This window comes from Quercus robur, chromosome 11, assembly GCF_932294415.1.
Source record: "Quercus robur chromosome 11, dhQueRobu3.1, whole genome shotgun sequence".
Taxonomy (NCBI): Eukaryota; Viridiplantae; Streptophyta; class Magnoliopsida; order Fagales; family Fagaceae; genus Quercus; species Quercus robur.
The window spans coordinates 56147400-56170934 of NC_065544.1; the positions used below are offsets into that span (position 1 = coordinate 56147400).

Consider the following 23535-nt stretch of genomic DNA (forward strand, 5'->3'; position numbering starts at 1 on the left):
TTATCAAAACAAGATGTAACTCATCAGATCTACCTTTGAACTTGTAATAATATTCAATTGAACAGACATGGTCTCTAAGCAGCACCGTGCCAAGGAAATGACATTTAAGTGACATACTCTAGTATCTTCCAAACCATGAACATAATAGCAAAACCCTAGACAACATCGGAAGCCTTCTTACTTATCTACAGCATGCCAACAAGACTCAGCTTGGGGGCTTGGGCATATCTCTCTTCTGGGCAAATTTCAAGATGAGTAAGGGTTTCCACCAGGCCCCATGTTTGGAGGGTAGCTATTCTGGTATTCTCTGTTAGGCATGTTATTAGACCATCCTGGATTAGGGGGTCCTCCTCCCATGTTGTTTGGGGGTCCTCCTCCCATGTTTGGTGGCACTCCTCCCATGTTATTTGGCGGCACTCCTCCCATGTTGTTTGGTGGCATCCCATTGTAGCCGGGTGGCATCCCATTATAGTTGTTGGGCGACATGTTGGGTGGCATCCCATTATAGTTATTGCCGCCCATATTGTTGTTAGGTGGGATATTGCTGAAGTTGTTGTGAGGGACTCCACTCATATTGTTGTTTGGGGGTATTCCAGACATGTTGGGGGGAGGCATTCCCATGTTGTTATGGGGAGGCATTCCCATGTTGTTGGGAGGCCCTCCAGCCATATTGGGCCCTGGATTCTGCATAGTCTGATTAGACATAGGAGGCCTGTTTTGAAAATCAGGCGCTCCAGCCACAGCAGGCCCTGGATTCTGCATAGGAGGCCTATTTTGAAAATCTCGGTTCTGCACGTTTTCCCTCCTCCTGTCAAAATTTCTTGATCTATCAAAGTTACGAGGTCTATCATTGCGCCTATTTCTCTCATTTGCTCGAGCATTGTTTCGTATCCATTCCTCGTGGTACTTAGGGTCGTAAGGAAGTGCTTGCCCGTTGATGAAAGGTTCACCTGCAAAAACCAAAGCAAAGACCAGTTAGAAATCATGTTTTATGTAAAGCTCAACTGAAAATTTATGCAAAACCTACTTTGCATTTTACTCTTTCTCATGGTCCTAATAGAGATGGTAGTCAACAACCAACAAAATATTTTACATCATTAGATGTGTCCTTCAATAAAACATGGATAGAATTCAAAAGACACTGTTCTAGTCACTTGTCCAGGGAAAAAAAAAAGAAAAGAAAAGAAAGACCTAGTCACATAGACAGAAGAAATGGACAAGATTTTTAAATCATGAGAACCAGGCCAATGAAGTAAGTTTGCTTCTTAAAATTAGGGGAAAAAAAAAACTTGCAATAACAGCAAGTTGATTCAATCAAATTCAATGGGCAAGGAAGTTATCGTTCAAATATTTCACTACAGACAATAATATGAGTTCCTTTTGAAATTTTGATAATGCCAAATGATAAAAAAATGCACTCCCTGACCTCCATAATCTTTGTTCTTAACATCCAAATATGAATCAGGAAGAACCCATCTGACTCCTGGCAATTCTGAAACATTCAAAAAGAAAACACATGAGAATTTCCAGCTACCAAACATAATCATGAACATTAAAAATTCTTAAGCAACAGCAGAAGCAGAGCAATTTTGAAGATGATCAACCTTTGATCTTGTACGAAAGTTCTTCAGATACAAGAGCACCAAATGCATAGTAGCATCGTGTCGAAACGGAGTATATCTTCATCCTTGCTTCTTCCTCACTGTAAGACATATACAACACATGACAATGAATAATATCCATTCATTTAGGTGTCTTAAATTTAAAACAATGTCCCACTTAAGTTATTTCATATTTTTTTTATTTTCTTTTCATTTTTAAGTAGGGTTTTGATTCTATGATTCTATGACCTCACCCTCCACCCATTCTTGGATGAGGATAAAATGTTATTTGAGCTAGAGCTCATTGGCCTAATATTACTTAAGAAATTATCAACATTTTCTACCATGTACCAACTCAACCAAAAAAAATAAAGCCCTCCAATGAATGCTTACATAGAACCTGCCTGTTTGTACGCAAACTTTAAAAACTCTTTTTTGGAGAAAAAAGGTGTATAGAAACCCACTAAAAAATAACACTAAAGCTAGTTTAAATTTGGAACTTTTGAAGCACAATTCGCTATAATTTATAACTCCACAGTCCACTGTTCATGCTTTAAAGCACTACTCACTGTAATTTGTCAAACACTCAAAACACTAAAAAGCCTGTTAGTATATCATAAAGGCTCTACTTCCTACCACAAAGCCAAACTGTCACATAATATAAAATGTAGAGACTTACTTCAAAAACTAGATACATAGTATTCTCATTGTTCACAACACCAAGAATCAACTTATGTCTGACTAACAATCATACAGCCACTTCTAGACACAACCTAAAAATCTTTTTTTTTTTCTTCTAAGAATCAATCAAACAATCATTTCTAGGATTTTTTTTTTTTTCAATGTAAATCCACATTTCTGTACCAAACAGAGCTCAAAATTATCTTCTTCTTTTTTTTTTTGTTTTTCGAAACCCCTAAATCAGTAAAAATATTAAACCCTAGGAAATGGGAAAAGGGAGATTACCTTCCAACGACCTTGGCTAGGGTTTTGATATAGCTATCAATGATCTCGTCTCTGGTGGGGTCACCCTCAGGCTTCTCCACGACGACGAGCCAGTGCTCGAAATCGCAGCCATCGAGCAAGATCGTCTCCTTGGGTGGCCGGTTCGACCAGTTGGGGTTTGGGTCATTGAGCGATGAAGAAGTCGCACGAGTCGCCAAGCCTCGAAGCGCAGAAGAAGCCGGGGGTATACGGCGGAGAGCGACGCCAGCTGCGGCGAGAGGGCGGAGGAGAGAGAGGGTAGAGCGAGAGGAGGTGGCAGTGGCGAAGGTTGTGGTGGTGGTGGTGGTGGAGGAGAGAGAGCGGGAGAGGAAAGATAGGGTTTTGGGGAGAGAGCGAGAGAGAATCGCCATGGTAGAAGATACTAGAGAGACTGTGAGTGGCGGTAAGAGAGAGATGTCTAAACCCTATGTAGGGGTTTGTGGTTTGGGTTTAGGCTTGCGATATTTTTCATCTTTGGATCAACCCAATCTAGCAGCCCATGATATCACTTCTTTAAATCGGTTCAACCCAATCCATGTACTCTTAAGGTTAAAACTTACCAGGTATTTTTTTTTTTAATTAAAAAAAAAAAAAAAAAAAACACACAAAATGAAAGGGAAAGAAGTTTTAATATAAAAGCACACCACACACCTGAGTGGAGGCCATAATAGACATGAAAGATGTATTGTAAATATAAAAGTCCTAAATTTTATTTACCACACTATTAACTCATGTGATTTTCGCAATTTTTAATGGATATAGAGTAGAATAATTTGGTCAAAATGTTGAGATACTACTTTCTTTTATATATATGTATATATATAGTGATAGCGTGTGTTGGGTTGCTTGGATTTAACATTTTACCAATTTGACCCAACCTAATCTTTAAATAATTTTATTGAATAAAAAAAGAAGTTCAACCCAACCCATGAAAAATAAACTGGCCCATCAAGTTGGGTCTAGTGGATGAGTTGGGTTAGTGAGTTAAATTCACACCCCAGCTCTCATATAACAGCATGATTAGGGCTGTAAACAAGCAAAGTCGAGTTGAGTATTAAAAATTAAAGCTTGTTCATTTAACTTTTTTTCAAATACAAACCGAGCTTGAGCTCAAGCTCGAGCTCATCATCAAACAAGATTTTATGTTCAAGCTTGGCTCATTTTCTTGTCAAGCAAGCTCGAGCTTGTTCACAAGCCACTCGATTAACTTATTATTTTACGTTATATTTTGAAACCATAACTAAAATGTTTTACCTCTTCACAAGTCTATGAATTTTTATTACAAATAGACTATTTATATCATCGATAATTTATAAATAATAATTTAATATCATATGAACCTATTGACAAAACTTATACAATCAAATTTCAAGTCTATATAAATATATTTTTAGACAAGTATACATATAAAAATATAATACTATATAGAGTTAAATCGAGTCCTTATGTTCACAAGTTTGTTCATGAACACATTATTATGTCTGAGTTTTGTTCGTTTAATAATTGAGCTAAAAAAGTTAAAGACTTGAACTTGGCTTGCTTTATAAACAAATAAACATAAACAAGATTTTTCCTAAGTCAAGCTCAAGTTGTTCACAAATAGCTTGATTCATTTACAATCCTACGTATGATTAACATTGATCACACTCATGATTGATAATGACTTATTTTTATAGGGAAATAATTGTTAATTGATAATTACTTTAATGTTATTTAAGTGTTTTGTTTGTTGGTACTAAGTCTAATAAATAAATAAGAGGGCTAATCATCCAAATAGAAGGAAGACAGAAAGGTGAATAATTCTTGACGTGGTCAAGCTTTAAAATGTTTATTTTATTTTAAGAGTAGGAAGGTTTTATGATGTTTATTTTTATAGTATATTTCCTAGGTCTCTTAAAATAAAATAAACATTTAAAAGCTTGACCACATCAAGAATTATTCACCTTTCTGTCTTCCTTCTATTTGGATGATTAGCCCTCTTATTTATTTATTAGACTTAGTACCAACAAACAAAACACTTAAATAACATTAAAGTAATTATCAATTAACAATTATTTCCCTATAAAAATAAGTCATTATCAATCATGAGTGTGATCAATGTTAATCATACGTAGGATTGTAAATGAATCAAGCTATTTGTGAACAACTCGAGCTTGACTTAGGAAAAATCTTGTTTATGTTTATTTGTTTATAAAGCAAGCCAAGTTCAAGTCTTAACTTTTTTAGCTCAATTATTAAACGAACAAAACTCAGACATAATAATGTGTTCATGAACAAACTTGTGAACATAAGGACTTGATTTAACTCTATATAGTATTATATTTTTATATGTATACTTGTTTAAAAATATATTTATATAGACTTGAAATTTGATTGTATAAGTTTTGTTAATAGGTTCATATAATATTAAATTATTATTTATAAATTATCGATGATATAAATAGTCTATTTGTAATAAAAATTCATAGACTTGTAAAGAGGTAAAACATTTTAGTTATGGTTTCAAAATATATAGTAAAATAATAACCACACTCAATCAATTGTAATATCTATTTGAGAATCCAATTTAATTGTGAATTTATTGTGAGATGTTATTACGTGTGGTAAGAAGTATTAAATTTTAAGTAAAAAACTGATGTAGCAATCCCTTAATGGATGGTGTAAAACATGTTTTATACTCCATTGGTACCAAATTCAGATTCTTTTGTTTTACTTTTATATTCGTCACTTATGAGTTGTCAACGAATATATTATTATATTTAAATTTGAATAGTTGATTTTTTTTTTTTTTTTTTTTTAGAATCAAATTTGAATAGTTGAACGAACCTAAATTTAGTTGTAACCTTGGTCATTTGCCAAATGAACGAACATAATAAGATTTTTTATTTTTTTTTATCAAATTAAGCACAAGCTGTTTATGAATAACTCGGTTTATTTAGTAATGATATTTTAGTAAAATAGAGGAAGTTGGAGGTGAAAGTGAGGAAGCTGAGACCTTTCAAAATCTGCCCTCCAAAAATCCTAACTCGAATCGAATCCCTACATTCATGGCCTTTTTTCCTCTCTCTCTCTCTCTCCTAACTTCTCACTCTCACTAACTACTCACTAAAATAGAACATTCCCTCTTCATCATCAATACTAGTTGGATTTGCTAATGTAATTTTGAGTGTTTCTCTTCCTGCCTATGTTGTTTTTGGATTGTGTGAGTTTACTTTGCATTTTTCACGTGGGGCATGCGTAACCGATTATGATATGCATATGAACTGTTTGTTGAAATGCCTCAATGAGTATAGAAGCAATTCAATTTTGGTGGTGACGCAACAAATGAGGTGCACCATTCACCTGTCTCAGAAGAAAATATCTCCACCCGTAACATAGTAGTATTATTATTGGCTGATGAAGATTTAGATGGACAATGAATGCGTACCACCTTATAACTAAAATTGGCATCGCATATAAAGCCGACCAATGGAGTCGAGGCAAAGGTCATGGGCGGAAGCCGAGGAAGTGTAAGCCAATGTTTGGTATATGGATTGTAGATGTAGTAGTCAAAGATGCTTGTGTTCTTTAACCAAAACTGTGAATCATTGCTGCATACCAGCAATAAGTCGTTGAAAGCTGCCTCAATATGTAGTTCAGACGTATGGGGAAGAAATTTGAAAAGATTCACTACTTTGACACCGATTTTCTTATCCAACTTAGATGGAACAACCACGATATTACCAAAATGCTCTAAGAGAAGAGTAAAGGGTTGTGTTGCATTACCATTGGTTTGGTGGTGGTGGTGAATATAGCCGGGAATAAAGTAAAGATGAGAAATAAGAGAAAGCCAGTGCTTTGATTGAGACGGACTTGCATTTTGCAGCTGATTCGCAAGGCAGTCGACAAAAGATCTCGAACAACATATCATCAGAAAGTTGTTGTATTGATGTCAATGCTAATGTTTTGTGAAATGGAAATAGAGACACCACTAAACCTGAACCTTCTTCTTTTCTTCATTTGAGATGCGAAACCATCATCACCGTGGCAACAACAAAAGCAGAATCGCAAATATTTGTTGGGAGTAAGATAAAAAAACTCGAGCAATATGTTTTTTTTTTTTATGCATCAGTTCCACCGACATGTACATGTCAGTTTCCGTTTCCTTGTTTATGTCTCACTATCCAATCCCATATATTTATTTTAATTTAATTTTGGGTAATTTTTAATGTTGTTGTTTGCTCACTAGCCATCTGGCCCATTTATTTTAATTTTGGGTAATTTCGGTTTCCCTATGACTATGATCGATATGGTGCAATTTATGTATAATCAATGTTCTCTCTCCCCTAACGAATTTTCTGTATAAATTTGTTCTTTCATACTGATGATCAAGACTAATTTCAAGTCAATGAGAAGCTCACACACTAATAGAATTTTCCCTAATAAAATTTATCTTCAAAGAGTGATCAAGGCATGAGAAGAGTTCTTTTTACGAGTCCATGTTATGCATGTTGTAGGTTCTTGAAAATAAGCATTCACTTTCATAGCAAAAGCAGAGTAATTTAGGTAGTTGGAACCAATTTATGGTAATCTATCACGATCAAATAGGGGTGTTCAGTAAACCGCTTAAACTGCAAATTGTATTATCCCTCCTAAATCGACCAAGACTACCTACAAAATGGTGCAATTGCACCATACTGCACCCTATATATTGATAAGTAATTAAAAAAATGTTTATTGTCTATATGAGTCATCCACAAGAACAAGGTTCGTCCAAAATAATGATTTGGAAGGAAGAAGGAAAATAGTAACACCAAGGAGAAAGGTTGTCTAAGGAGAAAGATCGTCTAACAACAAGAGACTATAGACGACTAATGAACACTTGGTAAATTCTAAGGTGTTCTCTGCAACCCAAGAACAGTTGCACCGTAATTCACTATTCTAAGACATGGGTTGAGTTTTCCGAAATTCGCTCCACTCTCCTCACTAAGTCCACACATCTCTCACGATGATAGTGGCACCTAACAAGTAGACCCACTCCAAACTCTCTATAAAAGGGACCAAGCCTAATCAAGCCAAGGTATGCATAACTATTCATCCACTTCTCATACTTGAGTCCTTGAGAGAAATACTAACTTAACTGTCAGAGGGACCTTGGCCGGTTCCACCATGGTCACCTTTGATAGTCTTTCTTTCTTTCTTTTTCTGGTTTTTGATCCACCATTGAGTTCAGAGCATACAATATAACATCACAACACTAAAAAAAAAAAGATATGGTTAGACTTTTTTTGAGACACACACATGACCCACCTACCCCTTTTATTTCCCTACCACACATTATCATCTCACACTCTCACTCTCTTGGCCAGTCAAAAAGGACCCATTTGTTTTCTTTTTCATTTTCTCACAAATACAAACACTCCTCTTTCACCCTCTCATCCTCTCCTACTGGTGTACCTCCTTCACCATCATTTTACCAGTAAGATCATCGAAAAATCCTTAAGAACTTCTAAGCATCTTCATCCTTTTTATTTGAGGTAAAAATTTCTAATCTTTTTGGTGGGCTTATATGCTTTTGCTAGAGACTTTCTTTATCTAAGATTTGATAATGATCCTCATTTGATTTATGAGCTTTGGTAATGATGCGAGAACTAGGTGGAAAGAATTAGTGGAACTAAAAGCTTATTGTGATTTCTATGCTGCTCAAGTCCTTGATGGCAAGAGGAATGGAGGATTTTTGAGAAGGGAAGGGGTTGATGCAGTGATTAAGCAATTGGGTGAATTGGGAAAAGTGGTGACTCACATACAGTTTAAAAACAAATGGGATCATCTGAGAAAACAGTGGAAGGCTTGGAAGGAGTGTTTTGAGCGTGAGACTGGGTTGGGTTATGATTCTGTAACTGGGAAACTTGAGGCCAGTGATGAGTGGTGAACCCAAAAGCTTGAGGTTAGTTCACTTTACATAATTGTGAAAAACTCAACTGTTTACAACTATATTGTGTTCTAACTACTGGTTGTATATATGTAGGCATGTCCCAAGGCAATAACCTTTTAAAAAAAAGGTTTGCCGAATGTTAACTTTATGGAAAACATGTTTGAAGGCACGGTTGCAATGGGAAAAAATGCATTCTGCATGAGTAATGAAATACCAAAGGAAAGCATCGAAGGGTCTGGGGACTTTGCTAATAGCAAAGAATTTGTTGACCTCCAATGTCAACCCTCTGCGAATGTTGACCCAATGGAGGTTAAAGGCCCATCATCGTCAAGGGCAGGACCGGCAGTGAATAAAAGAAAAGGCTTGGCAAGCGGTGTCCACCTTTTCAGGGGAATTTGCAAGAAACCAAGAAAAAAGCGTTCAGTTGTGTAAAAGATGTTTGACTCTTTAAAGAACATCTCAGATGTTATTGTTAAAAGTAGAAGTGTAAGTACTCATACATCATTTGCTTCCACAGCAACTACTGAGGTTCAAGCAATTTTGGACATGGTGTTGAGTCTTCCTGGGGTGCAATCGGGTGATCGCCTTCATCTATTCAGCACTTGCTTCTTCATGGGAAACCCAGAGGGTAGGATCATGTTTGCAGCACTTGTTCATCAAAAGGAGGTCTAGCTGAATTGGCTAGAGATGCAGTACCAAATGAACCCTCAATATCATTTTTCTCGAAGGAAAATGGATTGTCTTGATAGGTTTGCTTAGACTTGGTGTTGTAGTAATCAGATTTTGTTTATGTACTTGTTGCACTTTTTTTTTTTTTTTTAATTGGCAGAAACTATGCTTACCATGGGTGTGTATGTAAGACAATGGTTACTAATTAATTGTCATCTAGTATATGCTTACCTATTCCTTTTTCTTCTGCTAGTGTTTATAATTATCATTTATAAGTAAGACTGGTTACTAATTAAACCATAGTTCTAATTGCATCAATGTCTACCCCATAGTTTGAAGTAAATTTATTACAATCTAGATCGTGAATGAGTCTTTGTTTTCATTTTTGTCACAATAAAAATTAGTATGGGTGAAAATACCATTAACATTATGGTAATTTTTTTGTGGAGACTATAACTGATGATTCACAAACTTCAATGTAATAACAAATTGTTTTATGGTGATTTATTGTTGGTAAGCAGAATTGATGGCTCACAAAACTTGATTGTAATACCTTTGATTTATGAATTTGTATATATCATTACATGTGAAACTCATGGGTATTGCAACAATAGATTTCAAGCTTACAAGGGACTTCCGAATAGACTCCAATCTTATCTGAACAATAAATAAACTCAATGGATTTTAAGATTGTAACAATAATCTGCCAGAAATTTTTTTAAAATAAAATAAAGAAAACAAAATCTATCCTTAATTTGTTTTAAAGACACCAAGAACCCTAACTATCAATTGCTGGCAAAGTATGTATATATATATATATATATATATAGACACACATATACAACAATAGAACTTAAAATCTCCATCAACTTAGCCATTAACATTATCTCCATCAAACGTCTCCACATTGTTTTAAGAAGTACAACTACATACATATCATAAATTGTTACTTGCAATAGTACGATTAATATACAAAACAAATGTAATAATACAAGTTTGTATTATTACATACATACACATCCCATTATGGCAAACAAATCTGCTTGATTTTGACTTCCTCAAACATAGTAAACAAGATAAGCAATACTGGAAACATGACCCAGGAGACTACTAGAGCTATTGTCAACTTCTTTGCTTTCTCTTCAGAAATCATGCGTGCAGCCTTGGCTCTTTTAGCCTTTTGTTTTGCAACTCGCTCCCTTTCCAATGCTGCTTCTGTCAGGGTGTGTGCTTGTTTCAACTCTTCATTGGCAACTTTCACTGCATGCTCCAATCACTTGAACTTGGCTATAGCTATAGGTGCTGTGGCTGTGCCACGCGTACAACAAATGTTGGTATCTAACCACTTGAAGAACTTGCATGCACGATCATCATCCTGCACAATACAATACAACACATAAACAGAAATATAACGAATTGATTCTTTAATGCACAATACAAATATTTTTCAATACTTGCATATGGTACTTACTGGTGACCAATAGCGACAAGATTAAAACCTCCTACCAAATGTATGAAGTTTTAGAGAAGTCCTAATGATGCAGTTGTCAACGTCACAAAAATGGTCATCATAACTAGAGAGATAGTTACTCGTTTTCGACATTGGCATATCTTGGGCTTGAAAAAGAAAAATAGAGGATAAGGTGCATATGTAAGTAATCAATATAATGGAAGAAATAAGAGAGCTAAATAACATCAACCTAATAAGCAATCTCATTGGTAACAAGTTGAACTACTAGTTTGCTGCAGCAATTGCCACAACTACAAAAGGAACAATCAAGCAAACCAAATCAAGCCCATGAGTAAGTACTAATCCAAAACACAAATTAGTTTAATAAGATAGATACCCTCATACCCCATCAATAGAGAAATACTGAATCAAAATCATGTAGATAGAACCCTAACATATCAATGTAGCACATGAACACATACCATTATTGATGTATTTACTCAACTTCCTTCTTATAATTCTAGTATATTTCTTCAAACATAAGCATATCCTTCTTACATAAGTAATCAATAATAAAAAAAATTAATGCATAATCCCAGCTTTGTCCTTAACTTAATTTTCATTTTCTCTGAATGCTAGTATAGTAGTGAACTCCCATTATCATAAGATACAAATTAATTATAGTCCTATTGTTAACCGAATAACAATAGCAATCATAAGCACAGGTTATTGTAATTGCCATTCATCGATAGAGATACATTACATAGTACATTTATGCTTACAAATCAAAAAGACAAATTAATTATAGATAGAGAGAATCAGATATTTTCCAATCTCAATCTACACAATGTAGGTCCATAAATATGTAGATACATTAACCAATCTCATTGCTAAACAAAAAACAGAGCTGATCATAAAGCAAAGTCTGAATCTTAAGCAAAACTAACAAAAAAAACAAACCCAGTAGATCCACATCTCCATTTATAGCTTTGATCATCACGCGTTTCAAACAACAATCAAAGTATTGAAATCCAATTCTCAAAATAGAAAGAAACAAAGAGAAAACACACACACAAGTCACATTAATGAGAATATTGTGAAAGTAATATGTACCTGTGATTTAGAACATGAAAGATCCACACAAGCAAAAAAAAAAAAAAAAAAACCCAGAGAACTTTCTGTGGTTTATGTTAAAAAACAAAAACACCATTGGCTCCACAGTTCTCACAGCAACCAAACTATACTAAAAGGGGGGGGGGGAGACTTCATGATTCATGAACCTTAAGTTTTTCCATTGAACATACAGATCAATAAAACAATTTTTTATTTTTTATCATTCTTCGGCATGTCCAAAACACAATATTATGTCATTCAGCCTTGCAAATCAAACTTCACTACCATCAAATCCAGGAACTTAAATCGAAATCTCTAACATTTACTTCCTACTAGGTCCAATCTTTAGCGAAAATTTTAGCTTAATAAAATGGAAAAAAAAAAAAAAAAAAAAAAAAAAACCCTAATCAAAACTCAATCTAATAAAACCCACGAAACCAAACCAAACAAAACCCACTTCGTCATTGTAACCAGTAAACAAAAACAAAACGAAGTGAACAAAAAAAAAATATAAAAAACAAAACTTTCAGATCTCATTACCTACAAAAATGAGTGAGTCACAATGAAAGATATCGAGAGGCTTTTACAGACTACATACAAAATGAAAATGCATTGTGCTTATTTGTGTGAGAGAGAGAGAGACACCATCACAAACCAACGACCTTTGCAGCTAAAACCAACGACCCTGCCACAGAAACACAAACACAAACACAAACACAAACACATAATTTAATAACTAAACATATTCAGTTAAATATCAAACACCATCACAATTCACAAACTTAAAAACCCATTTACCCATAAATTAAACAAATGGGTCCGTAAGTGAAATTGGAAGAGGCGTGAAATGGGTTTATGGGAAGAGAGGTGTCATGGGTGGGAAAGGAGTGAAATTGGGGAAGAGGGTGAAATGGGTTTTTGGAAGGAAGAGTACACTAGAGGAAACCTGATCTTCGCCGGCGTCAGACTGGGTTGTCTTCCTCGTGGATTTCTCGTCTGAGCTCTTCGCCGACATCAAACCAATGTAGGTCTTCCTCGTGGATTTCTTTGGTGGGCGTGGAACTCTCTTCTTGAAGACACATGCGTTAGCTAGGGTGGGTGAGGAGTGAATAGAAGGAAAAAAAAAAGAGTAAAAAGGGGACCCTTAAATAGATTCAGCTGAGCTATAGTAAATAGACCCAAAAATAATTAGCACGCGTTTTTCACTTATTTGTTACAGTGTTTTCAATTTTCAGCAAAATAAGCGGTATCCAAACGGACCCTAAGTTTAATAAATAAATAAATAAATAAGACAACTAAGCATCCAAATAGAAGGAAGACGGAAAGGTGAATAATTCTTGATGTGGTCAAGCTTAAAAATGTTTATTTTATTTTAAGGGTAGGAAGGTTTTATGATGTTTATTTTTATAGTATATTTCCTAGGTTTTGAGATGGGTTTTTCATGTTCATAAGAGACTGAATAATGAACCAATAAGAAATAATAAGTTGATCCAAGTTGAGGAAATGAAAAAAAAAATGGTAGAAAAATGCAAAAAAATAATGTTAGTAGAAGTAATTAAAAAAATACATGTCAATTAGGGAGGTAACATAGAGAATGACTTAATATAAAATAGAATGAAGAAAATAATTCATGTAGCTGACTCAATTTAATCTATCGATGACCCATAGCTGACCCAAAGTTTGTGGGACTAAGTTTGTGTTGTTGTATAAACCAAGTTCTTTCCCTATTATTTTGTTTTGAGATTAAATTCAATAAAAATGTTGAGTAAAACCCAAGTTTTACCTCTTCAATCCCAACATGCCACATCATTATATTACATATTAAAGAATAGACATAACCACACTCAATCAATTGTAATATCCATTTGAGAATCCAATTTAACTTGGAATTTATTGTGAGATGTTATTAAGTGTGGTAATATATATTAAATTTTAAGTAAAAAACTGATGTGACAATCTCTTAATAGACGGTGTAAAACATGTTTTATACTCCATCATTACCAAATTCGGATTCTTTTGTTTTACTTTTATATTCATCACTTATGAGTTGTTAATGAATATATTATTATTATTTTTTTAATGATAGAAACAATAAATTATTATATTTAAATTTGAATAGTTGAATTTTTTTTTTTTGAATCAAATTTGAATGGTTGAACAAATCTAAATTTAGTCGTAACCTTTGTCATTTGCCAAATGAACGAACATAATAAGATTTATCAAATTAAGCACGAGCTGTCTATGAATAACTCGATTTATTTAGTAATGATATTTTAGTAAAATAGAGTAAGTTGGAGGTAAAAGTGAGGTAGCTTAGACCTTTCAAAATCTGCCCTCCAAGAATCCCAACTCGAATAGAATCCCTACATTCATGGCCTCTCTCTCTCTCTCTCTCTCTCTCCTGACTCCTCACTCTCACTAACTACTCACCAAAACAGAACGTTCCCTCTTCATCATCGGTACTAGTTGTATTTTACTATATATAATATAATATTACCGTATATACAATAAATAATAAAAACCAAAACATTGAACTTAAACCCAGAACCCAAAAACCAATCCCACAGAAAGAGAGAGAGAGAGAGAGTCTCAAACTCTCAAACCCTCAATCCCAATGGAAGAATGCATGAGAGAGTGTATGAAAAAGCTAGCCTTGTGGTTCACCAACACATTCAAACCCATCATGACCCACGACGAGCTGGAGCCAATGATGGCCACTTTGGGCTTCGTGGGTCTTCCTCCAACTCCTCCTCCGTTGCCTTCCAACGGCTCCCCCGTGGCATGGAAGGAGTACGTGTACTCCGCCGGAGGTTCACGGCTCTCGGTGGAGACAACACCGCCTAGGCCGAGACTGCCTTACCCGAGGATCGATGGACTTCATATCTACACCTACAGAGCTTTCATCGACGCTGTTAACTTCTACCTCGACATGTCCGAAATCTCCGATCTTTTCCATATCAGGTTTGGTTTTCCCATTCTTATCTGAATTTTTAAATTAAAGAGAAAAAAAAGAAAAAAAGATTGCTGCTTTTCCAATACAGAGTAGTATTTGTTATTATTACGTATTTTTCTTTTCTTATCATTGTGTTTGTTAGATATACGACACAATTTATGAGTGGTATTCTTCTTTCTTGAATTGTGTGTCAGAAAAACTTGTTAAGTATAGTTGTATTCTTGTTTTTCTTTTATTTTAATAAAAAAATTAGCAGTAATTTTTATTAACAAAAAAAAAAAAAAAACAAAAGAACTTGCTTGAAGTAAAGACGAAGGAGGTAGGTGCAGAAGTTATTGACAGAAAAGCATTAGTTTGAATGTAGGTTTAGTCAAACTTCTCGCAGAAATATTGGGAAAAAAATTTTTGTTGGATATTTTTTTATTATATATTTTTTAATTGGATTTTTTGCTTAATTATCTTTTTTATTTTTTTCCTTGGATACTTCATTGACTAATTGTGGACTGATTGATGTGAAATGCAACAAAATTAATGGTGCAAAATTAATTGGGTTTCATATGCAATCTCTGTACAAAAATAAATATTGGTAGTTGTCGCTACTACATATTATTCTTGACTTTTGCCCTTCCCATGTTTATTTTATGTCCATATTCATCACTTTTCACCACATTTCTTGTGCAATACTTCTAAGTTCCCAACAGTTTTTTTATTTTTATGTGCTTTTTCCCAACAACTCTTTTATTTTTTTTAGGTCGTTTTCCTGGCTAAGAAATTACTTTTTCCATTAATAGTTGTTTTTATTAGGTTTAATGCTAAGGAATAAATTATATACTCAAAAGAGCATAAATAAGTATAAAATAAATAACAATGAGAACTACTTGCACAAGAAAGAAAGAAAGAAATAAGGATTAAACTAAGGTAATGTTTTTTTTTTTTGGAGGTAAAGCGGCAATTTTATTTCTAAATAAAAATAATTACAAGAGTACATGTTGAAAGAGGCCAAACTCTAGAGAAAAAAAAAAATAGAATACATGCACAAAGGTGCTAATGTGCATTGAGAGCTTTTCTCTCTCTATTAAGACTTAAAGAGTTCCAAAAAATTTTCTGTCAAAAAAAAAAAAAAAAAAGAGTTCCTAAAAATTTATTTACTTATGAATAATGATAAAATTTAGTTGCAATTATTTAGATGTGTAATTTAGGCTTAAAAGTTAACCACATATATGTATTTATCGATGTAACATAATTAGTGTTATGTTCTCGAGGGACAAATTTTTGCTTGCAACAAATGGTGGATTTTGAGTCCAATCACAAGACTCTAACAAAACACTTAACTATTATATTCAATCATATTGTGTACTATGTTAATATGGTTGAATTTAATTGGAAAAATTAAAATACAATACCTAATAAATAATTCTTTTAAGTTTTGTCCAATAAATTATACAATAACACAATTGTTATTATTTTTTTTGGTTGATAGGACAATAACACAATCTCTTCCACTTGCTATGCCTTTCTCATTTATTTGTTACGCTGCATATCCATGGAGTGGGATATATATGTAAAGTTGACTCAATGAATAGGAGAGCTATTTGCCTATTTCACTTTTTTATTTTGGGGTTAATGGATGCAAAGCAGGTTACCACCCCTGGCCCTGAAAATGATTAATTCACTTTATTTTTTGATTTCTGTTTTTATAAAAGTATAGTTTTTTTTTTTTTAAAGCTTATATGCATAAATTTATTTTCTCTGGACCAGGCCTCGGATTTAAACGATTGGCCCAGTTTTTCTAGAGGGTTCCTCTTTTTGCCTTTAAATTAAATGCCACCATAAATAAAAAATAATAATGGTCTGACTGTGTTCTTCTGCCTTGTGGTCCGATAAAAAAAGAATAGATTTTTTGATGGGTCATAGAAACTCGCACTCGAACCTGCTTCCGGGTCAGCTATGGCTCATTACTCAACGCTGTTGTTACTGATAATTTTATATTTGTGGAGGCAGAGTAAGAAGATGAGGGGGACACATGCACTTGTATTTCACTTTACTGTTTCTTCATTCTGTTTGCAATAAGTGCGATAATAAGTTTCACAATTATGCGTAATAAAATTAGTGTGAATAATGAATCTTAAAAGTAAATAATCTTGTGAAAAATATGTTGTCATGGTATTACTCTTCTGTTTTCATTGTGTTAATTCCTTGAGCTCCAATAGCAATGAGCTCCTTCAGTCCAATCTTCTATGCGTGTTGTTTTTTATTTTGTTATGTGTGCCATTCTTATTTATATTTAAACATCTTGCTAATAGGGTAGGGCTTTAAAAAAAAAACACTAAATTTCTTTGTTTGAATTAGTTATCCTTGTAACTTTATATATTTATACACATCCAGTTACCGAGTATGGAAGAAGCAGCTGTTATCTCTCAAGTTTTTGATAGTTTAATCTTGACAAATGCTAAAATAATGTATCCAAAACCTTTAAGCATCTTTACTGACATGTTTATAGACGTGGGATCATTTTTTATTAAGCTATCTCAGATACTATATGCCTTCTTCATTTTTTTTATTTACTTATTTTTGAATAGGGGAATGCCACTCCATCGAGTACATGACCGAAATAGGAAGTGGCGTCGCATGGAAGAAGATGAAAGTATCTTTGTTTACAGAGAAGGAACACTGGATCAAGCCACATACAATTTGTATCACTTTGACAAGAACATCAGCACTAATAACAGTGGTAATGGTAATGGATGCAACGCCATCATTCGGAATAAGGTCAACAATGCTCCAGTTAGCAGCGTTGTCTCTTTAAAAGATGTCATAGTAATTTAGTATGATCATCAAGAAGGTTGACATTCATACATAAATTTCTCTGATAAACCCTTTTTTGGATTCTTCATTGGATTTTTTATGTAAAAAACGAGAAAGTTTTGTTTTCTTGGTCTAGGAGATATCATTGTTTTCTTCGTTTCAAATTTTAGACATGGATCTGGTCCCTTTGTTTATATTCTTTGGGGTTATAAACCATTAAGCTCATTGGGCCTTTTCTGCTGTATCTCTTTTTAGGCTTTACGAGGCTGTATGACTAGGATCTGGCATGATTGATAACTTGTTTGATGTAATGTAAATAGTGATTCCAGGAGAAGCTGGGCCTAATGAACACACCAGCAAGGCTGCAAAATGCAAATGGACCTTCCTGTAGTAGCTGAACTTAATTTGTGTATTAGGATTCTAGGGATTCCAGCACCTCTCCTCTTGTAATGCCTGGACACCTAGCCAAAATACAAAGTGTAATTTGTCTGGTGAACTAGGCTATGGTGAAATCTTTAGTGGTCTATGGTGAGATCTTTAGTGGCACCGCATTGAGCATCAATTAATGGATCTGTCAAAGTCTATGTTTAATACTTCAAGTGCGCGTGGCAAACCCAAAGCACCAGTTTTTTTTTTGGCTTTTTGAGCTTATTTCGGCTCTTTTCTACCAGTAAGTAAGAGTGTAGGGTCAACTTGTCATATTGCATGGGCTGTAATTAAATTATTATAATTTTAGGCATGTCAAGATGACTCTTTGGACACAGTCTAAAAGATAAAACCTAGTTAACAAACATTATAATCTTTGGTATCAACTAAGAATGTAAGAATTTCCAATTTCCACTCCCCTGTGGGGGGGGGGGGGGTCCCCCCGCAACATTATAGTCTTGGTCTTAGAATTTTCATTCCACGTGGGGTCTTTCCTTTGGTTTTTCTTCTCAAAAGAAGAGCCCAAACGAAAACCATGATTTATGCAAATAAATAGAAATGTATCCAAGCGGCCGAGCTCGCCAATGAAAATATAATTTAGATTTTGAATTTTATAATGGCTTTCCGCTCTCTGTCTGCCACCAACACAAAGCCAAAAACCCTTTTTCTCTCTCGAATATAGCCAAATGCAGCAGGCAACACATTTCCTTTTACCAGTCCCCAATCCCAGCTGAAAAGAAGAAAACAAAAAAAAATACAAAGAAACAAAAGAAAGCGTATCCCTAGTTTGTTTTTCTATACACCAACACGCGCTTCAGTCTTTCCCTGCTGAAAGAGGCAAAGATCCCACAATGTGAACCAAAGGAGTCCCAAGTTGGTGGCTCTCTGTCAAAGTTTCTTCTTTTTCAAGATTTCTACCCAAAAAAAAAAAAAAGTTAAGGCTTTATTCAACCTTCAGTCCCGCTAAGAGTCCCAAATAGGAAGAAAGAAAACATTGTTCACTTAAGCCTCGTTATCTTATCTCAAATGGGTGCTCTTCAGGCCACAGTTTTCTTCCTGTTTCTACTGAAAGCATGTGAGATTAATGCCCAGAATGAAGACTGGAAGACTGCAACTGCAACATACTCCAAAGAAACAAATGGGTCAATCATTACAGGTACTTTTCTTGCTTCTATAGTTTCAAAGTTTGTAACTTTACTGTCTTTTACTACAAAATGATGCTGCAAGTTTACAAGATATAAACTTTACTGGCAAGTGAGCAAGGGCTACTGTTTATTAATGTTGCAGAAGGGGCTTGTGGTTATGGAGACCTCCACAAGACTAGCTATGGGAAATACAGTGCTGGACTAAGCACCATTTTGTTCAACAAAGGGAGTACTTGTGGGGCTTGCTATGAGCTCAGATGTGTTGACCATATATTATGGTGCCGGCAGGGAAGCCCCTCTATTGTTCTCACTGCCACAGATTTCTGTCCTCCAAATTATGGGCTTTCAGCTGATTATGGTGGCTGGTGTAATTTTCCCAAGGAGCATTTTGAGATGTCGGAGGCTGCATTTACTGAAATTGCAGAGAGAAGTGCTGATAATGTGCCAGTGCAGTACAGGAGGTAACAAATCAAACACAGAAATAGAAATTTTATTGGAGTTCTTTCCTATCCTATGATTTCTGTTTTCTAGTATCTTGCAATTGAGGGAAACATTGTTTATGTCAAATTTTGTGCAGGGTGAAGTGTGCGAGAAGTGGCGGGATGAGATTCAGTTTGAGTGGAAATTCTCACTTCTTTCAAGTGTTAATTACCAATGTAGGTTTGGATGGTGAAGTGGTTGCTGTGAAAGTGAAGGGATCAAGAACAGGGTGGAATCCTATGGCGAGAAATTGGGGACAACTCTGGCACTGCAATATTGATATTAAAGGACAGCCTATATCTTTTGAGGTGACCACCAGCAGTAGAAGAACGCTTGCATCTTACAATGTTGCTCCAGCAAACTGGCAGTTCGGCCAGACATTTGAAGGGAAACAATTCTAGTTATAAAAGCTTTTGCTGCAATTCTGGAATATGGCTTGCAAGTTGCAACTGGAAACTTTTGAAGTCTTAATCATGGTTTCAGTCTGTATTGAGGGAATTAACCTCATCTTTACACTTACATCTAGTCACTCAAAACTTCCAGCCATCCACAAAGTTGAGATTATGGTCAACAAATTGATGAGAAGGTTGTAGAAGAAAGTTAAAAAAATAGGAATTCAAGGTCCCGGTTTTGTCTCTTCATGATATCTTGATTAGAAAGTATTACAGTAGATGGAATCTGTAATTATTAAAAGTAACAGTTCATGTACCTTGTTTTCCTTCTCTTTATCCTGGCTTATACAGACAATCCTTGCTTTATAAATTATGTTCTTTTTGGAGATAATTCACACAGTATTTGCTTCTACAAGAAAGATAACCAAAGAAAATAAAAATTAAGAAAACAAAAAGGAAGGAAGACAATCAAATATAATTGCAAAACTCAAATGACAAGCAAAAGTTCTCACTTCTCAGTTCTCACCTACAAGAGAGTGCTCAAACATGGTATTTATGTAACTAAATAATTGCAGACACAAGAAATGGAAACAAGGTAACAAATGTTGTTCCATTTTTGCCATCCAAATTATGCATTCTTGGAAGAAATTCAAGTATAAATGAAAAGGTGGACGTCAATGTCTGTTTGCCTCTTGTTGAAACAGCAATGGAATTAACATGGACATATAGGCAGCATAAGCTCCCAGCTAGATGCTCAATTTTTTAATTATCACCACCTCCAATACACAAGCCATTTTATACAAGGCAAACTATTTAAGAAATTTTCATCTCTCTTATTGGTCATGACAACAGGGGATAGCCATAAATGATACATGTAAATAGCAAGAACCATGATCAAAATGGATATTAAATAAAATAAAAACTCATAATTTGTATTGTTTTAATGTAAGTAAGATAACAGCTTCTCCTTATTCTAGCATATAGTTGTTAAGCATGTATTAAGTGATCGATTCTTTTAGTCAAAAATAAAGAGTGATTAATGCCAATCTGGCCGGTCCTTTTTGTGAAACTTCAATGCATCTCCAAAGGGTTTTACAGATGAGAACTATATTTCAGTTGGTTTCGCCATAAATGTAGGCAGTACTTTTCCAGCATGTAAAAGTTGCGGTTTTAGCACATCCTCTTACCAGGACATAACCATACACTTTATCCTACAAAGTCAATTATTGCTCACCATAATCTCTTCCTCCTCAAGAAACTCGAGACATTCACCATAATACATTTGAGCGTCTTGCCTTACCATAGCTGAAAATTTTGTTTCTCCATTTGATTCTAAGCCAGTTATAATTATCTTAAAGGATGACTTGTCTGGTTCACATCCAACTTCTTTCATCAGGTAGTAACATTCCATTGCAAGTTCAGTGCGGTTAAAGCTAATCAAAGTTTTGAAGAGAGCATTAAAACCTTCAATTTCAGGATTTAAACCATGTTCTGCTTTCAAATATGAGTGAAGTAATTCAACATCTTCAAACAATCCATTGCTAGCCAATGCTGTGATCATCTCAGCATACAGTGACACTCGAGGCTTATACCAGTATTCCTTCCGAACATCTTCAAACACCTAGATTTAGCCAAAACAAAAAGTAGTTAAGGCAATGAAATTAAGCCAACAAATACTAGTATTGGAGTCCATTCTACTTGTTACCAAAAATAATAATAACTTCATAACAAGGAAAAAAAAAACTATTAATTGCAAAATGACCAGAAATGTAAAAGAATTTTAAAAGGCAAATAATGTTCCATAATTCATTAGACAAATACAAGTCAGTTTTCATGGATAAGATATTAGAGAGCATGAATGTGACATGTTATAAAAGGGTGTATGCGGTTCATTCAAGAGCTCAATTCCTAGCAATGCAAGAAATAGGAGGGAGGGGATACGCTTTGGTAATATGGATGATACCCTTTGGCAAAGTGAGCCTCTCATTTATGATGCAGTAAATACTGTTAGATTCTTCACCAAATCTAGTTTTGAATGGATTAGGAGGGTGAAAAACTCTGTAGCTATAATTTAGCTAAGTTCTCTTTTTAATTTTAAATGCTGTTTTACCTGTAATAATATTTCCATCCCCCCTTTAGTATGGGATGCTTGAAAAGCTGATGTTACTCCGTTTTCTCAGTAAAATAAATAAATAATAAACAGGTGTATATTTAAAGGGGAAAAAAAGTGCAAAATCTCTAAACTTTAACTCATGAGCATTTTAGTCCTTGGAGTTGAAGGTCATTGCTTTTATTCCCTAATAACTTAAAATGATCGCTTTTAATTCTGAAGAACTTAAAGTGATCCTTTTTAGTCCTTAACATACTTAAAGTGATCACTTTTTTATGTCCCTAAAGTATCTAATGGAGTGATAACATCATCTTTTAGTTTTAGTGTGGTCATGTGATCATGTCATCCAAGTAACTTAAAGTGATCATTTTAAATTCCAGGGACTAAATTGCCAGTGGGCTAAAGTTTAGAAATCAAGAATATATTTTTTTGGGGGAAAAAAAAACTGGCATAAAAAAAATAAGACCAAGAACCCATTTGACATAATGGTTGTTAACAAATAATTAAGCCTTTAGACATTGTATACTAATCCAGAGATGCAATTTGAATTAATTCACAAAATATAGTTTGCAAAGAAGAAAACTTAAGTGGGTCTCCCTCATATTGTATCATAATTCCCATAACATAAATTTTTGTAGGATTTAGCAATTGCAGATAGGAATGAAAAAAGTTATGATTTAAAGTATGAACCTTGAGAGCCAACTCGCATTCATTCTGGCGGAGGAGTTCACGAAGAACAGCAATCAAATCGAGCTTGAGAAGGCGGCTGAGCTTGGAGTCCCAGACTTGGTCCAATAAACGTTTGTCTTTCTTAATATTGGCTCGCTTCAAGGCTTGCACAGTTTGAATTGCTTCGATGCTGGGGTTCCTACCCTTCTGCAATGGCCTCCGGTTCTTGCTTCTAACGCTGGTGCCCACTATGACACAGCGCCTTGAAGGTGTAGTGGCAGTGGCAGGTTGAAGCGACCACCTTGTTGTTCCATTTAGTTCAGTGGTTTTGAGGAGGAGGGAAAAGAATGGTGCACGAATTGCAGACAAGCTCATGCTTCAATCTCGACTCCGCTCTCTCTGTTGTAGTCTGTTTAATGTTTAGTTTGTACTTTGTACTTTGTTTTCACTTCTCATTATAGGGAGCATGTGAGGATAAATGGCAACGGGTCAGGTTCGAATTTGGATGTTGGATCAAATACTATCTTTTGGACTTCTGCTTTCAAGAGTTTGAGTCCATATGCCAATGGGCCTCCTAATTCATATATTGGTGCTTGATAATTTAGTTTTTTTTCCCCTTTGTTTTGTTTTAAAACTTGAGATAGGATACCTTGGTCGAAAGATGTGAGGAATTTATTAAATATTCGAATAATACAATTTTGCACACTTTTTTTTTCCTCATAGAGTAATTTAGATATTGTAGGTAGGAATTCAAGTGACGAGAGATCGATACCGGCACATACTAAGTATAGCAACCCTAATTGGAGTGATGATGAGCACTTCAA

General features: G+C 34.7%; 5 protein-coding genes across 7 annotated transcripts; 3 read left to right on the top strand and 2 right to left on the bottom strand.

The window, feature by feature from the left end:
- Positions 1-3026, bottom strand: LOC126705370 (multiple organellar RNA editing factor 8, chloroplastic/mitochondrial). Its single transcript, XM_050404339.1, has 4 exons — positions 2568-3026; positions 1605-1702; positions 1427-1492; positions 1-950 (listed from the first exon to the last, which is right to left on the bottom strand). The coding sequence occupies exons 1-4, from the start codon at positions 2954-2956 to the stop codon at positions 247-249; spliced, it is 1257 nt and encodes a 418-aa protein (XP_050260296.1). The 5' UTR covers positions 2957-3026; the 3' UTR covers positions 1-246.
- Positions 3027-8190: 5164 nt separating this feature from the next.
- LOC126705286 (uncharacterized) lies at positions 8191-9171 on the top strand. The gene is made up of 3 exons (XM_050404174.1): positions 8191-8482; positions 8666-8865; positions 8953-9171. Exons 1-3 carry the CDS (start codon positions 8191-8193, stop codon positions 9169-9171), a joined length of 711 nt encoding a protein of 236 aa, XP_050260131.1.
- A 4884-nt stretch (positions 9172-14055) lies between these two features.
- Positions 14056-17733, top strand: LOC126705657 (uncharacterized). Its single transcript, XM_050404766.1, has 2 exons — positions 14056-14692; positions 17264-17733. The coding sequence occupies exons 1-2, from the start codon at positions 14346-14348 to the stop codon at positions 17508-17510; spliced, it is 594 nt and encodes a 197-aa protein (XP_050260723.1). The 5' UTR covers positions 14056-14345; the 3' UTR covers positions 17511-17733.
- Positions 17734-18500: 767 nt separating this feature from the next.
- On the bottom strand, positions 18501-23160 carry LOC126705655 (protein THYLAKOID ASSEMBLY 8-like, chloroplastic). Of its 3 annotated transcripts, none has more exons than XM_050404763.1 (4): positions 22733-23160; positions 21397-21553; positions 20250-20341; positions 18501-19029 (listed from the first exon to the last, which is right to left on the bottom strand). In XM_050404763.1, the coding sequence occupies exons 1-3, from the start codon at positions 23084-23086 to the stop codon at positions 20325-20327; spliced, it is 528 nt and encodes a 175-aa protein (XP_050260720.1). In that variant the 5' UTR covers positions 23087-23160; the 3' UTR covers positions 18501-19029; positions 20250-20324. The 3 variants fall into 3 exon arrangements, with proteins under 3 accessions (XP_050260720.1, XP_050260719.1, XP_050260718.1); XM_050404762.1 differs by having other exon boundaries at positions 21167-21553; XM_050404761.1 differs by having other exon boundaries at positions 18501-19472; positions 21167-21553.
- On the top strand, positions 18930-20323 carry LOC126705656 (expansin-A20). Its single transcript, XM_050404765.1, has 3 exons — positions 18930-19071; positions 19203-19521; positions 19638-20323. Exons 1-3 carry the CDS (start codon positions 18942-18944, stop codon positions 19939-19941), a joined length of 753 nt encoding a protein of 250 aa, XP_050260722.1. The 5' UTR covers positions 18930-18941; the 3' UTR covers positions 19942-20323.
- Positions 23161-23535: the final 375 nt, after the last annotated feature.